This window comes from Melozone crissalis, unplaced genomic scaffold (assembly GCF_028551555.1).
Source record: "Melozone crissalis strain CALT ecotype California unplaced genomic scaffold, PUWL_Pcris_2 ptg000041l_1, whole genome shotgun sequence".
Lineage (NCBI taxonomy): Eukaryota > Metazoa > Chordata > Aves > Passeriformes > Passerellidae > Melozone > Melozone crissalis.
In genome coordinates, this window is record NW_026535819.1 from 10,772,501 (window position 1) to 10,787,243 (window position 14,743).

The 14,743-nt window shown below is 58.0% G+C and overlaps 1 protein-coding gene across 16 annotated transcripts in view; it reads left to right on the top strand.

Annotated features, from left to right (window-relative positions):
• GRIN1 (glutamate ionotropic receptor NMDA type subunit 1) overlaps positions 1-14,743 on the top strand; it is a 40,563-nt gene that overhangs the window by 21,134 nt on the left and 4,686 nt on the right. For 6 of the 16 annotated variants that reach the window (XR_008483590.1, XM_054284093.1, XM_054284095.1 and 3 more), the window contains 13 exons: positions 1-17; positions 109-192; positions 1,368-1,503; positions 2,397-2,524; positions 2,703-2,867; positions 3,089-3,207; positions 3,879-3,991; positions 4,478-4,626; positions 5,736-5,893; positions 6,221-6,382; positions 7,985-8,094; positions 9,149-9,294; positions 11,881-11,991. The exon at positions 1-17 is cut by the window's left edge and continues 128 nt beyond it. Coding sequence is in view for 15 of the 16 variants with exons in the window: in XM_054284093.1 (XP_054140068.1) it covers positions 1-17; positions 109-192; positions 1,368-1,503; positions 2,397-2,524; positions 2,703-2,867; positions 3,089-3,207; positions 3,879-3,991; positions 4,478-4,626; positions 5,736-5,893; positions 6,221-6,382; positions 7,985-8,094; positions 9,149-9,294; positions 11,881-11,991 (1,598 nt within the window). In the remaining variant the exon portion in view is untranslated. Of the gene's footprint in view, positions 18-108; positions 193-1,367; positions 1,504-2,396; positions 2,525-2,702; positions 2,868-3,088; positions 3,208-3,878; positions 3,992-4,477; positions 4,627-5,735; positions 5,894-6,220; positions 6,383-7,984; positions 8,095-9,148; positions 9,295-10,689; positions 10,732-10,892; positions 11,145-11,880; positions 11,992-13,675; positions 13,751-13,838; positions 14,700-14,743 lie in introns of those variants that run through there. The other 10 variants (XM_054284087.1, XM_054284088.1, XM_054284090.1 and 7 more) reach the window with 5 other exon arrangements.

The window sequence follows — 14,743 nt, forward strand, 5'->3', positions numbered from 1 at the left end:
TTTACAACGGCAGCAATGTACGTGCAGGCTGGCCTGGGTGGGGAGGGCTGGCACTGGGGTGTCCTCCTCGGCCTCATGTCCATCTGCTTCCTCTGGGATCCATCTCAGGTCCTGACCAATGACAGGAAGATCATCTGGCCAGGAGGGGAAACTGAGAAACCTCAAGGCTATCAGATGTCAACCAAGCTGAAGGTAAGAGCAAATGGCATTAGGGGCAGAGCTTCTCTGCTCTCTGTGTGCTGGGCAGTGACTTCATCTGCCTCCCACCTCCATGGCTGCTCTGCAGCTGGCAGCTGCATTTGCAAGGCCAGGAGAGGATATGGGAGAGAAATGTGGAGCATGTTCAAAGCACAATTTTCATCTGGAGTCAATCTAGATAGGGCAGCAGACATCCTTGGGTTTGGAAAGAGACAGGTGGGGAGTGGATATGAGAGAAAACTGAATGGAAAGGTGGAGGAGCAAGGTGCTCACTATTTCTCATGGGAGCCAGAGGACACCTGTCACAGATTTGTGAGAAATGCAAGGATGGGCTCCTTTGGCTCCTTTGGCCAAGGCATGGTTCAGCTCTGTTAGACAGTGCAGAGACCAGGGGGAAACAGATCCTAAAGGAGATTAAACCCTCTTGTGAAGGGTGGGCAGATTGGTGGCTGCAAGGCTGAACTCAGGAAATCCCTGAGGAGCTGATGGCCAGAAGCTGGAGGTAACAGTGGCAGAGGGTCCCACCAAGTCTTGCTTTGCTTCTCATGCTCTTCGTCTAAGTGTCACTCAGCAGCCCCTTCAGTGACTGGATCCCATTTTAGTGACTGGACCCTGGCCAGGCTGATCTTCCCAGTTTGACCATTCATTTGTTGTTCTGTTCATTTGTCCAGCAAGGGAAATCCCATTCCCACTGGCAGCGTTGTCCCCCCAGAGGTGCTATGGGAACATTGTGATTGCTGCTTTTCTGAAAGGTCCAGGGCAAGACTGAAACACCTGCATGAACTTGGGGCAGTGCCTGGAGCCCCTTTCCAGGCACCACTCCTGGCTGTGTCTCCCATCAGTCTCCTGTTAGGGAAAGAGATTTTGGGGCTCAGCTGAAAGGGCCACATGAAGGAGGACACTCCTCACCTTGGCTGCAGGGGAAGCAAATATTCTTGGTGTTCTTCTTGGCAATGCTGTGTTTACAGTAGGATTTCATGCTCTTAAAGGTCTTTTCCAGCCTAGAGGATTCTCTGATTCTCTGATTCCACATGCCAGAGCTGCTGGGCTGAGATGGCAGCTGGGGAGGGTACCACGGCTCATGTGGCAAGAGCAGCCCAGCTCCCACCATGGGAATGTAGCTCTGGAGGGAAACACAGACCAGAGGGTGTTTGTGCTTCACCTCACAGATTGTGACCATCCACCAAGAGCCCTTTGTGTATGTGAAGCCCACTCAGGCAGATGGGACATGCAGGGAGGAATTCACCATCAATGGAGATCCTGTCAAAAAGGTTTTCTGCACAGGACCCAATGAGACCATCCCAGGTAACTCAGTCTGCTGGGGACTGCCATTCCAGGAAGGGGTCCCAGGGAGGGTGCTCAGTCACACAGGAGGCCCAGAGGATGAGGCACAGAGAGGTGACAGGTCAGCTGGCCCCCAGACACGCCCTCCTCCCCATCTGCTCAGCCTCACAGCAGTTGGGTGCTGGGATCCAGGGGTTTGAGCCCAGCAGACTCTTTCCCACTGTCTCTCTTCTGGATGGGCTCCAGGGCAGCTTTGAGGGATTGCATCCTGAATTTCTGTCTCCTGGCATGTTCCAATTCTCTCTGCCTTGCTCTTCAGCAGCAGCAAGGACCCCAAGGCACCTTAGCACGTGCTGCACTGACACAGCACCAGTTCCAAACTGTCACAGAAACTGTGTCAGGATCAGGAGTGAGCACCTGGTGTGGGGTGGGAGCTGCTCAGCAATGCCAGCCTTGCCCAAATCCACCTGAAGGGCTCGCCTGGGCTCATCACACCTTCCTGTGCACAACATCTCCCCAGAGTTGTGTCCTGGGCTGTGTTCAGCCTGCTGGGCTCATGTCAGGACTCCTCCAGCACGTGCACTGAGCCCTCTCCTTGCCCTGCAGTGGGTGGGCAGCAGCCCCTCTGAGCCTACCTCCCTGGGACATGGCAAAGGATGGGACCCTTTGTCCCCAAAGGATGGGACCCTTTGTCCCCAGCCTGCCCACACCCTCAGGGCTGGAGGCAGCATGGAGGCAGATGGCCCTGAAGGATAAGGTTCCATCCCACATGGAGGCAGATGGCCCTGAAGGATAAGGTTCCATCCCACATGGAGCCAGAGCTGTGGGGTGGTTGCTGTCCCTGGGACAGGGGGATGCTGTGGGGGTCCCTGGCTGGGGCTGTGCCCACTCATGGCCCCCCTGTCCCCCCCCAGGCCGTCCCACCGTGGCCCTGTGCTGCTACGGCTTCTGCATCGACCTGCTCATCCGCCTGGCAGGCGTGATGAACTTCACCTATGAGGTTCACCTGGTGGCTGATGGTAAATTTGGTACCCAAGAGAGGGTGAGTTTGGGCAGCCTGTGATCTTTCTTTGCCTGTCTCATGTTGAAACACCCCCACGCCCTTCTCCTGAGCAGGGTGGGTGGAAGGGCAATGCAGGATTCCTATAAAGTGCAGGGTCCTGGCTGGTGGGGGATGTGTGTCAGGGCAGGGGTCTGACCCGACCTTGGCTCCCTGGCAGGTGAACAACAGCAACAAGAAGGAGTGGAACGGGATGATGGGGGAGCTGCTGAGCGGCCAGGCTGACATGATTGTGGCTCCCCTCACCATCAACAACGAACGGGCTCAGTACATTGAGTTCTCCAAGCCCTTCAAGTACCAGGGCCTCACCATCCTCGTGAAGAAGGTATGGGCTGGGTGGGAGCTTCTGTAGAACACGGGAGGTGCCCGTTCCCCAGACTGCAGTGCCCAGAGCAGCCCCTGCAAATTCCAGCCTCCAGGCTTCTGGTTTTAATGCAGGCTCTTGTCTGCACCAGCCTGACCCTTCCTGAGCAGCAGAGCTTGGGGCAGGGCCCCTGTGGGTGCAGCTGGGGGGTGCCAGCGCTGTTCCCTCTCTCCTGTGTGCAGGAAATCCCCCGCAGCACCCTGGACTCGTTCATGCAGCCCTTCCAGAGCACGCTGTGGCTGCTGGTGGGGCTGTCTGTGCACGTGGTGGCAGTGATGTTGTACCTCTTAGACCGATTCAGGTGAGTGCACTTTGGGCCACTCGGGATCTGGAGGGGACAGGGGGGTGCTCCTGGGAACTGTCCCCTGGGTCCCTTGCTTGGGCACATCTTGCAGCCCTTTGGGGGCTCTCACAGGGACTTAACCCACCTGCTCTGCCCCACCAGTCCTGGCTTGGGGCTCCTGGCCCCTCTGCTGCCTGAGCTAAGGGATGTGGATATTGGGGTACCCAGCACATGGGGATGTGGAACACACCTGTCAGACCAGGTGCTGTGCAGATCCCTGACCAAAGGCACTGTCAGCTTCTGGGCTCTGGGAGAATTTCCTCTTGGCCTTCCTTGGCCCTGTGGCAGCTCCTCTGAGGGCACCTGTCCCTGCCTCAGCCCTGTGCCCAGAGGCTTTGATGGCTGATCTGCAGGGAGCCCTCTGTGCTGCAGTGGGAGAGGCTGGAGCCGACCAGGGTCAGATGATCTTTCTGGTCTGGAGAGAGAGGGATGGCACCAGGAGCAGTGTGAGCCAGGCAGGGCTGCAGGTCAGCATGGGGATGTGCCACAATAGGGAAGAACTGCCTGAGAGCAGGCACAGTCTGTAGGAATGAGGGACACAGGGCTGCACCAGGACACCTAGGGCACAGTGGGGAGCCTTGGGAATCAGGGTGAGGCGAATGACAAGGGTTCTTCATCTTCTTTTCCAGCCCATTTGGCCGGTTCAAAGTAAACAGTGAGGAGGAGGAGGAAGATGCCCTGACTCTCTCCTCAGCCATGTGGTTCTCCTGGGGAGTCCTGCTGAACTCTGGCATTGGAGAAGGTGAGTCAGAGCTCGCAGCAGGACTGCTCTGCCCTGCAGCCCAAGCTCTGAGCTGGGCAGGCTGGGGGGCAGCCCCTGCCCTCCTCCACAGCCTCCCCCTCTCACATGGTCCCTGTGGGACCTCATTCCCTGAGCCCTCCTTGGAGCAGGCTGCAGGAGATTTGGTGCTGCTGAGTGGGGCACATTTGTGGCAGGTGTCAGGGCTTCCTGCCAGCCCCAGCACCTGATGGGAAACAGGGCAGGGAAACCTGGGCTGAATGCCCTGCCCAGGGTTACCCACCCTCTCAGGGTGGCACACAGCGTGCCCTGGAAGGAGCTGGAGGCTTTTTTGGTTCAGGCAACGCAGAGGCTCCTTGCACAGCTGCTGGCAGAGCTGGTAGATGGTGCACATCTGCAGCTGCCATTGGGCTCACGTGGATTGACACAGCTTTGGCAACCAAGCCAAGCCCTCGTGGTGCTGCTCTGATCCCTTCTCTCTCCCTGCAGGTGCTCCCCGGAGTTTCTCTGCCCGTATCCTTGGCATGGTGTGGGCTGGCTTTGCTATGATCATTGTGGCTTCATACACTGCCAACCTGGCAGCCTTCCTGGTGTTGGACCGACCTGAGGAGAGGATCACAGGCATCAACGACCCCCGGGTAACGACCCCTCACTTGTTTTCCCCTTCCCTGGGGCACATCACATGGCTTGTGGCTCCCAGAGCCCTGATTCACCATGGCTGTGATCTGTGCTGGGGGCCCAGACCCAGGGAGCTGTGCCTGGGCTGGTGCTGATGAGTCTGAGCCCTTGCCCTGGGTGGGAATGGACAGACGTGGGCAGGGATCAGCAGGAAAACAACCTGCCCAGAAATAGCCTGTCTGCAGTCAAACTGCCTGCCAGTTCCTGGAGAGCCTCCTCTGCCCACCGAGGAAACGATTCATTATGGATGAGTTATAACTAATGAAATCATCCCTGCGGCGCAGTCAATACTCTCCACATGCCTCAAATCCATTTCCTGCTCTGGCAAGGACACAGCCACAGCTCATCAGCCCAGGCACGCAGGAATGTGCCCTGCAGCAGCACAGACCCACAGCATCCCACACCCTGCAGTGTGCCCTGCCCACGGCACTGCCGGACCCACGGCATCCACGGGGCTCCTGCACCCTCAGTGCCACCGTGTCCCTGTCCCAGAACATCCCCTGCCCCAGCACTGTGCTCCCAGAGCATCCCCTGCCCCAGCACCATGATCTCAGAGCATCCCCTGCCCCAGCACCATGCTCTCAGAGCATCCCCTGCTCCCACAGCATCCCCTGCCTCAGCACCATGCTCCCAGAGCATCCCCTGCTCCCAGAGCATCCCCTGCCCCAGCACCATGCTCTCAGAGCATCCCCTGCTCCCACAGCATCCCCTGCTCCCAGAGCATCCCCTGCCCCAGCACCATGCTTCCAGAGCATCCCCTGCTCCTACAGCATCCCCTGCCCCAGCACCATGCTCCCAGAGCATCCCCTGCTCCCAGAGCATCCCCTGCTCCCACAGCATCCCCTGCTCCTGCAGCATCCCCTGCCTCAGCACCATGGACCCAGTGCATCCCCTGCCCCAGCACCATGCTCCCAGAGCATTCACTGCCTGTGGCATCCTCTGAGGAGATCGAGGTCTTCTCTAGGGAACAGGTGCCTGAAGGAGATGGGAGATTAGGAAACAGCTTTGGGGTGAGAAAGTTTTGCTGGTGAAGGCCAGAAAGCATTGGAGCCCCGCCGTTGCCTTTCAGCTGCGCAACCCCTCGGATAAGTTCATCTACGCCACGGTGAAGCAGAGCTCTGTGGACATCTACTTCCGACGGCAGGTGGAGCTCAGCACCATGTACCGCCACATGGAGAAGCACAACTACGAGAGCGCTGCCGAGGCCATCCAGGCAGTGAGGGACAAGTGAGTGGGGTCAGACCCTGCCTGGCCACGCTGGGAGGGCCTCCGGGAGCTCAGCTGGGTGGAGCAAGCAGGGCAAAGCTGGGAGAGCTGCGGCCAAAGCGGGGCTTGATGGCACCTCCCAGTCCTGATGTGTCTCAGGGCTCGGTGGGGAGCACAAGCTCTGCGTGGGGGTGGCACAGTGGGAGCCCATGGCCTTCCTTTCTGGCCTCTTTTCTTCCTTCAGTGCAAGGCTGGGTGGCTTCAGTGTTTCAGTCCGGGCTGCGAGCACTCTTGCTGCAGACCAGCTGGGCTGCCCAGCCTGACCCGTGCATCCTCCTGTGTGTCCAGCAAGCTCCACGCCTTCATCTGGGACTCGGCGGTGCTGGAGTTCGAGGCGTCCCAGAAGTGTGACCTGGTGACCACGGGGGAGCTCTTCTTCCGCTCCGGCTTCGGGATCGGCATGCGCAAGGACAGCCCCTGGAAGCAGAACGTCTCCCTGGCCATCCTCAAGTCTGTACCCGGCTCTTGCCTCCCATGCTGCTCGTGCCAGGCAGTGCCAGCCTCCCCCCAGAGCTCTGCAGGGACAGGGCCGGGGGGCTGCCCTTCCATCGTGACAGAGGGACACTGAGAGGCTGGGCTGGGCACCCACAGCCCCGGCTGGCAGGGCTGGGGAAGAGCAGGGAGCTGGAGGGGGCAGAGCAGGGCAGGGAGCAGGGTCAGGGCCAGCCAGGGCTGCAGGCAATGTGGGCAGAGAGCAGCAGGGCTGTGTGAGCAGCCTGTCCAGCACTGTCTGTGTGAGCAGGGTGTGGGTGCTGCCGTCACCCTGCTCCTCCCTCAGGGTCAGTCTGTCGCACAGCACTGCCCTGGCCTGGTCATGCAGGGCTCTTTTCTTTCACCTCTGGCTTCTCCTGTTACACAGGGATCTGTCTCACTCCAAGGCTTTTACAGCAGCACTGACCTGCAGTGTGGGGTGTCACAGTCAGCCTAATGTTATGGGTGAAAAGGGATTTCCTTGTGTGGCTTTGGCAATGCCACACTCATTGCAGACAGAGAAATGTCACAGTGAAGAAACAGGCGGCAGGGAAGGAGCAAGTGAAGGGAGGGAGTGCTGGGAGATTCATTTTAGGAGAGACAGGGTCAGAGCCACAAGGGTCCTGCCCAAGATGCAGAGATGAAGGGACTGAGGGAGAATGGTCAGGATGTGGAAGATGGGCACGACCCAGGGAGCCATGGACCCTGTCTGTGGGATCATCTTTAACATGGTGAGGGTGGCAGCAGGACAGATGGGACTTGGGACCAGCATGTGAGAAGCCTGAAGAGGCCACAGGGGTCCTCAGTATCCTCCTGGGAGAGGGTAGGGAAGCCCAGGGCTACAGATGGCCCAGGAAGGTGGTGGGGGTGTACCATGAACAGCAGGGAGGAAAGTGCAGGGAGCCTGTGGTGGGATGTGTGCTCTGTGCCCGCTCCATCCCCATGAGCTGTTCAGGCAGGTACTGTGAGGACATGGCTGTGACACTGAGCTGTGACACCGATCTATGACACCGAGCTGCTGGGGTGTGCCAGCCCTCAGTATGCACTGCAGGGAGCTGCCAGGCAGCAGTGCCCTGGCCTAGAGGGTGCTGGGGGTCACCAGAAGGGACGGGGGTCCATCATTGCCTGGGCTCCAAGTGGCCCTGGCAGGCAGAGGAACCCTGCAGGAGGGAACTGGTAGATGTGGTTCATGTCCACTCCCTGCAGCCCAGCCTTCTCCAAGAGCTCTTGGAGCACTGACAGCTCCATCCTTCCCTGGGAGCACACCTTCCCCATGGCTTACACGTCCCTTTTGGCAGCAGGTACTGGCCCAGAGCTGCTGCAGGGGCAGAGGGGAGCTGGGGATGCCTGCTCACAGCACTGCACTGTGCCCACACAGTGCTGGCAGCCCCTGCACACAGCCCACACACTCCTGTGCAAAGGTGCACACACACACAGCACATCCCTGCCTCCTGTGCTAGGAGGTGCAGGTGAGCCCAGAGCCCTGGGATGGAGGGCACCAAGGCACAGAGTGTGTGTGTGCCCCAGCTGCCTGTGGCTGGTCCCCAGTGACTGCCCTGTCCTGTCTCCTTGTGCTTGCAGGTCTCATGAGAACGGCTTCATGGAGGATTTGGACAAGACTTGGGTGAGGTATCAAGAGTGTGATTCCCGTAGCAATGCCCCAGCAACACTCACCTTTGAAAATATGGCAGGTTTGTTCTGCAAACCTCTTTCTCCCCCTTCCCTGGGTAGCCTGCTTTTGCTCAAGACATCGTCCCCGGGGCTCTCCTCTCAGGCCAAATCTCTGCTCCTTCTGGATTTGTGCTTTCCTAGTGCTGGGAGGCTGCTGAGGTGGGCTCCATTCCCACCTTGCTCAGAGCAGTTCCACAAAGCTTCCCCCACCTTCCCTGGGTGCCCTTCTTGCCAGTGGGGCTGTGGTGTGAGCATGGCTCCCCTCCCTGTGCCCTGGCCCAACTGTGGCTGTCACAGTGCCATCAGAGCTGGCACCACTGCAGAGACGAGAACAGCACCTCGGGGGAGGCAAGTGAGAGCCCTGCTGCAGGAGGGGCTGGAGGCCAGGGGCAGCCCCCAAGTCCTGAGGAGCCCTGGGCAGGGCCAGAACAAGGACAATTGATAGAGAAGGGTTTTCATCTTGTAAAGACTCTGAGAACCCTGAGACAGGCTCTCCCTTTGCACTGAGGTGGTGCTGCTGGTCCTACAGCCAGACAGTGCAGGGATGAGGGTTGAGGGATGAGGGATAAGGGATGAGGGATGAGGGATGAGGGATGAGGGATGAGGGATGAGGGATGGGGACCCCATCTGCACCAGCACTGCTGGCCAGTTACAGGCAATGGAGAAAAGGGGTATTTCGCTCCATCTCCTCAGACACCACTCCAGAACTGTCAGCCCCAAGGGTTGCAGGCACCCAAGGACAGCACAGAGCTCTGTGCATGGCTGTGCTTCCTGATGAGCACCAGGGCTGGGTTCTGGTGCAAATGGCCCCACGGTCCTGGAGATGGGGAGTGCCCTGGGACTTGCTGTGCCTGTCCCCAGCAGTGCTGCAGCTCAGTGTCCTGTGCCCCCCCAGAGCTGGCACTGACACCCCTCAGTGCCCAGGCTGTGTTCCCCTCCTGGCCCTCCAGGACTGGGGGGGATGGCGGGGGGACCCCGGGTTGGCAGATGCTCCCATTGCTGAGCACGATGCAGAAGACTTGATGTATGGTGTTGCAATTCCACTGCCCCCTGTAACTTTCCTGCTTATTTCAGGTGTGTTTATGCTGGTGGCTGGAGGTATTGTTGCCGGGATATTTTTAATATTCATAGAGATAGCTTACAAAAGGCATAAGGACGCGCGGAGGAAGCAGATGCAGCTGGCGTTTGCGGCCGTTAATGTGTGGAGGAAAAACCTGCAGGTAGGACAAACCGTTTTTAGAGCAAATCTCCACCAGGTGCGTTTTCCATTCCTTCACCAAATCAGTGAATGCAGAGCTGTGGATTAGCATGGGGCCCTCTGTCCCCCACCCCACCCCCGTAGCTCCAGCTGGGTTGATCGGTGCCTGTTAAGCTCTAGGGTAGTGTCCCTGTGTCCCTGCCTTTTCCCCGGGAGCTGCCCCTGCCCGATGCCGTCTCTCCCAGCAAAGCTCCAACAGGGCAGAGGCCTGGCCCAAACACCCCCAGTGGAGCTCGGGATGGGGACTTTGCTCTGCTGGGGACCACGTGCCAGAGGCACACCTTGCCCTGGCTGAGCAGGCAGTGCCAGCACGGCTCCTTGCAGGTTCTGCCCTGCAGCCCGGCTCCAGCCGCGCTCAGCAGCAGACGGGAAGGTCAGCCTGCTGCCACTGACCCTCCCTGCCTGGTGCTCAGGTGGAGGAATGCTCCAGGGATAGTTTCCATCACCTCCCCTTCCCTGCCTGCTCTGCAGCAGCATGGTAGCCCTTGCCATACCCAGGACCAACTCCAAAAAGAGGTGGTGCGTGCTCTTGTCCTTTGGAGACAAGGACATCTCCCCACACAGGAGCCAGCAGTGCCGGTCCCTGTCAGTGCCAAGCCTCCCTTGGTCTCCTTTAATGGGGCTGTTGCTCTCCCAGGCTTCTCCTGCTGCTGGAACATCTCTGTGCCGCTCAGGCAGGGAAGCCCAGGAGGGTCGGAGGTGCCTGGCAGTGACACTGAGCCGTGGGCACATCTGTGGGCCACCAGCCTCGCAATTCCATTCCCCTGCTGCTTTTGGGGCTGAGCCCCACAGTGCCCCTGACCCCAGTGTAGGGCAGCTGGAGGCTCTGTCTGAGTTGCCCAGACTGGTTTTCCCTTGGGGAAGCGCAGCGGCGTTCCCAGAGCAAGAGCTCCTTTAGGTGGCTAAAGGACAATGCTGCTCACAGCAGAGCCAGCCAGGCAAAGAGAGAGGAGGAGGCTCGGGGAGCCCGAGGAGCCCGGCGGGGCCCCGGGGAGCAGCGCTGGCTGGGGCTGCGGGGGGAGCAGCGAGGGGAGCACGAGGCCGGGCTGCTGCATCCTGAGAGCTCGCTGGGTTCAGTTCACCGGAAAGAGTCTCGGAAAAGCCATTTCTCAATTTTTTTTCTCCTTTTTTTCCTTTTTTTTCCTTTGCTTCCAAAAAGCAGCAGCACCGAGGGGGTTAAGGCTGCTGGGACAGAGCACACTAGTCGCACTGCCATTTTTCACTTGCCAACCTTCTAGAAAATACTGCACTGGGTCCTTGGGCAGAGTCTGTGGGACTGTGAGCAAAGCATGCTGCCCTGTGGGGGTAAACAGCCTCATGGTAAAGAGCCGTTTGACATTGTAAGACTTTTCCACAGGAGGAAACGTCAGAGCACTAGTATCTGGTACATTGCTAGAAGGTAGGCAAGTGGAAAGATTTATTTGTTAAAACAAACAAACAAAAATAATGGTTTTTGGGATCACAGTTTTGCCATGGCTATTTCCTGAGATGCCATGGAAGAAAAAGACATTTCATTCCATTCATCTTGCTTTCCTTTCCGTTTGTGCATGTCCGCAAAAGAGAGAACTGAGAAGGAGGAGCAAATGTATCCCCGAGCATGCTCTACGCACCAGCGGGATACATTTTGGTTACCCCCGTGCGGTAGCAGAGCCAGACCTGGTCACTCCGTCCCCCGTCGGCAAGGTCACACTCATTGGCACCAAAGCAATTGGGGAGGACTCGTTTCCAGCGCCCGGCGCCGAGCGCGGCCGGGCCCCCCGGCCCGCGGCCCCCGCACCATGGCGGCTGGTGCTCCCAGCCTGCGCCAACCAGGTCCGACTCGCTAACTCCAACGCCTACATTTTTCAGTTCTGTTTCTCTTTGAGTTCATCCCGACCCGACGACATCATGGCACTAACGCTTTGCTTCCTCCCTTTCTTTTCCTTTGTATTTTTTTTTTACTTTTCTTTTTCTTCCAGTTTCCTTTTTGTTTTTTAGCCTGTTTTACTTTGGAAAACAAACCAAACCACCACCAACAACCACGTTCGGCTTTGCACAACTGCATCATTTGAATTTTTGAACACATTTTTTTTACAGAATATTCATACAATGACTTCTCTTTCAATGCAGTCCTCTCTCTCTCTTGTGGCACTAGGATTCAGCCTCAGAAAAGGCCCTGAGCACTTTTTTTTTTTAGTGGTAGGTGCAGCATCTCACGTCTCGGTCCAGCCAGGCTAGCGGTGGAAGCGAGGGGCAGGGCGCCAGGCAGAGCATCCCCAGGAAGCGAGGTCAGCTGTGCCGGCCTGGCTGCAGACACCAGGAGAGCAGGGCTGCCTCCCAGAGGGGTTCCCAGCGCTCCAGACGCGAGGCCGGCCCCCCGTAGCTGTAGCAGTGTGGTGGCTGTGCCGTAGCCCTGGCTCAAGGAGGCCCTTGGAGGACTGGGAGTGGCAGAACACCTCCAGTAGCTTTCTCACCTAAATGAAGGCCATGACACGGGGCAGTATTCAAATAGATTTAGAGTTTCCAACAACACACTAGAGATCTAATTACTTATACATATTCATTTTAGGATAGAAAAAGTGGTAGAGCAGAACCTGACCCTAAAAAGAAAGCCACTTTTAGGTCCATCACCTCCACCCTGGCCTCCAGCTTCAAGAGACGTAGGTCCTCCAAGGATACGGTAAGAGGAAGAAGAACAATTCTGCCCTCTCTCTTTCTCTCTCTTTCTCTCTTCTGCCATCCCATCGACTGCCACACACCCATCCCGAAGCTGCCAGTGTACATGCATAGCTCATGTTCGTCACCAGTCAGTCAGTCAGTCAGTGAGTCAGTCATCCCGTGTACCTGAAAGGATGCTGGGATCCTGGAGGGCAGGCAGGAGGTGGCTTGGAGTCCTGTGATGAGTTGGGAGATGCAACCGAGTTTTTGTTTTGTTTTTTTGTTTTCTTTTTGCCTGGATGATTTCTGATGTTCCTCTCTGTGCTTCGCTCACCTTACCGGTGCTGACCTCTTGAAACTGATGACATTTTTTCTTTTTCTTTTTTTTTTTTTTCTGTTCCTAAGTGTTCCTGTACCTGTTTGTCATTGTATGCCTAAAAACAATCACCCCGATTTAATTTGGGCACCGTGTCACCTCACCAAGAGCCATGCGTGTCACACTCTCTACATGTGATTTTTGTTTGTGACAATTAGCATTCGGAATAGTCCTCGCACAGGAGTGACAGCTGTCTCTGGTTATCATCAGCAGTAATGCAGCTCTAGAAAAGAGATGAAAAGGCTCCAAAGAGGAGGTTGTTAAAGACCCAGCCTTGGTTCAAACTTGTGTTTTCCGCTGCTCTCACATAACCAGAGAAAATTTCCAAATTGCTGCCTCTAAAGCCAGCTGTTTCCAAATGTGCAAATGTGTCTGCTCGTGCTGGAGCTTCAGACACTTCAGCGTCAGGTTGGGCTGTTGGTCTGTCGGACTGAGCCGTGTCCCTCTGCATGTCGCCGTCTGTTGTATGACACTCTGCACTGTGGCTACTCTGTTGTCTCGTGTGGCAGCGCCCGCTGCGTTTTGCTGCCCGACCTCCTGGCGCGCCGGGCTTGCCAAGATCCCGTCCCCGGGGCGACCGGCGGCTTTGTGCCGGGCTTGCCCAGAGCAGGTCCCCGCCAGGCTGCCCGAGGCGCAGCGGGGACGGGGGGACGGTGGCAGCGTGGGAGATGTGGCCCCCGTGGCGGGGTGCCCGTCCCCAGCCGCAGGCTTGGGCGCCTCGGGGACAGCATGCGGTATCGCAGGGGGTCTCGGGGCCACGGCTGTGTATGAGAAATGGAGGAGGCTGCCCTTGGCACCAGCGCAGGCTCCATACCAAGAAGCTCCTGGAGCACCCCTGGAATGCGGCCCTGGGGACAGCTGAGCCCTCGGCCAGGCTCGACTGCCACCATCTCACACAAAGTGCTCCTCTCACTGTCACCTCGAAGCCTGGAAGTCATGGGGGAAACACCCACACACTTCCCACTCATCATCTGTACCCCCAGGGAAGATGGGTATCCTTGTCATGTCCTGTGCTGCTTCTGTGCTCCCTGGGTGGCACCTTGTCCCAGTAATGCCCCCATGTCTGGGGTCCCCTGTCCCCACTGCTGCACCCCCGAGCAGCTCTGCAGGGAGGTCACAGGGTGTGTCTTTGTGGCTGGGGCAGAGGAGACAGAGATGGGGTGGGAGGTGCAGGGGGTGGTGCAAGAGTGAGGAGGAGGAGGAGAAGGACAAGGAGGAGGAGGGACAAGTAGAATGCTGAGAAAATAGAAAGGAGAAAAATTGGCAGAAAGATCTGCATGTGCTGAGTAGACCCCCATGTTCTGATGTGTTTGAACTACTCCACAATTAGGAAACCAAGGACTCCTGCCCTGGGAGAACAGCAACATGATAGTGCCCTGGGCACCTGGGGGAACCAGTGCCACCGGTGAGCAGAGGAGAGGGGGAGAACCCAGGAAAAATGGGGCAGCTGGTGTGTGGCACCCCTGGTAACCCCAACGTTGCTCCTTCTTCAGGGTATCATCCTGGTCCTGATCCTGCTCCATAGTGTGACATCCATCCTACACCAACCAGCCCACAGCCCTCTGTGCCCCCAACGCCCTGAGCTGAGCAGGCCCAGTGCCCACCTGCACCACAGGTCCCATGGATGGGCAATGGAGCTGTTCTCTCCCCTTCCTTGGGGTCCTGCACAACACAGAGCTCTCCATATTTGGGTCCCAGTCATGCTCTTCTCGCTACATTGTTCATGGGCAAACTGTGGAGGAAGATGACCCCACTCATCCCAGAAGATGGTCCCCACTTTGGGGGCAGCTGCACAGTCAATTACTCCCCAGTGCTCTGAAGCCTGTCACAATGCTCTGCCTGCCACGGGGTGCCATGTCCAGGCTCCCAGGACGCGTTCCCCAGGGAACTGGGCTAGCTGGGTCAAGAGCAGGCCAATGGGGTGAACATCCAAGCCAACATGGCCAACTTGGAGGCCAGCAGCTATGGCAGGAGGTCCGTGGTGGAGCGAGCTTTGTGGTGATGTTGGGCAGACCTGCTGGTTGCTCTGCAGTGTCAGCAGCCAGCGGGAGCGGGGTGCTGCCACCAGCTCATGTCACAGCCTGTGCTCGGTGACCTCCACTTCCATGCAGCAGCCCTGGCTCAGAGACCCCAACGCCCTCCTGCTGGAAGGCCCCATGAGTCCATAGCATGCTGGGGCACGTTGCCTGGGGTCCTTGTAAAGACGAGAAAGCAGCGAGGTGCTCTCTTTCATGATGCTCAGCAGAGCTGCGGGCCCACACCAGGTCTTAGATGGGCAAGGCTGGAGAGCCCTTGGGGCTGGAAGGCCAGGCTGACCCCAGCCCCACGGGCTCTCCTGGCTAGCGAACGAAAGATGCAGACCTGGCGGCCTTGCTTCTTTCCTTTCCGTTGTCGGGAG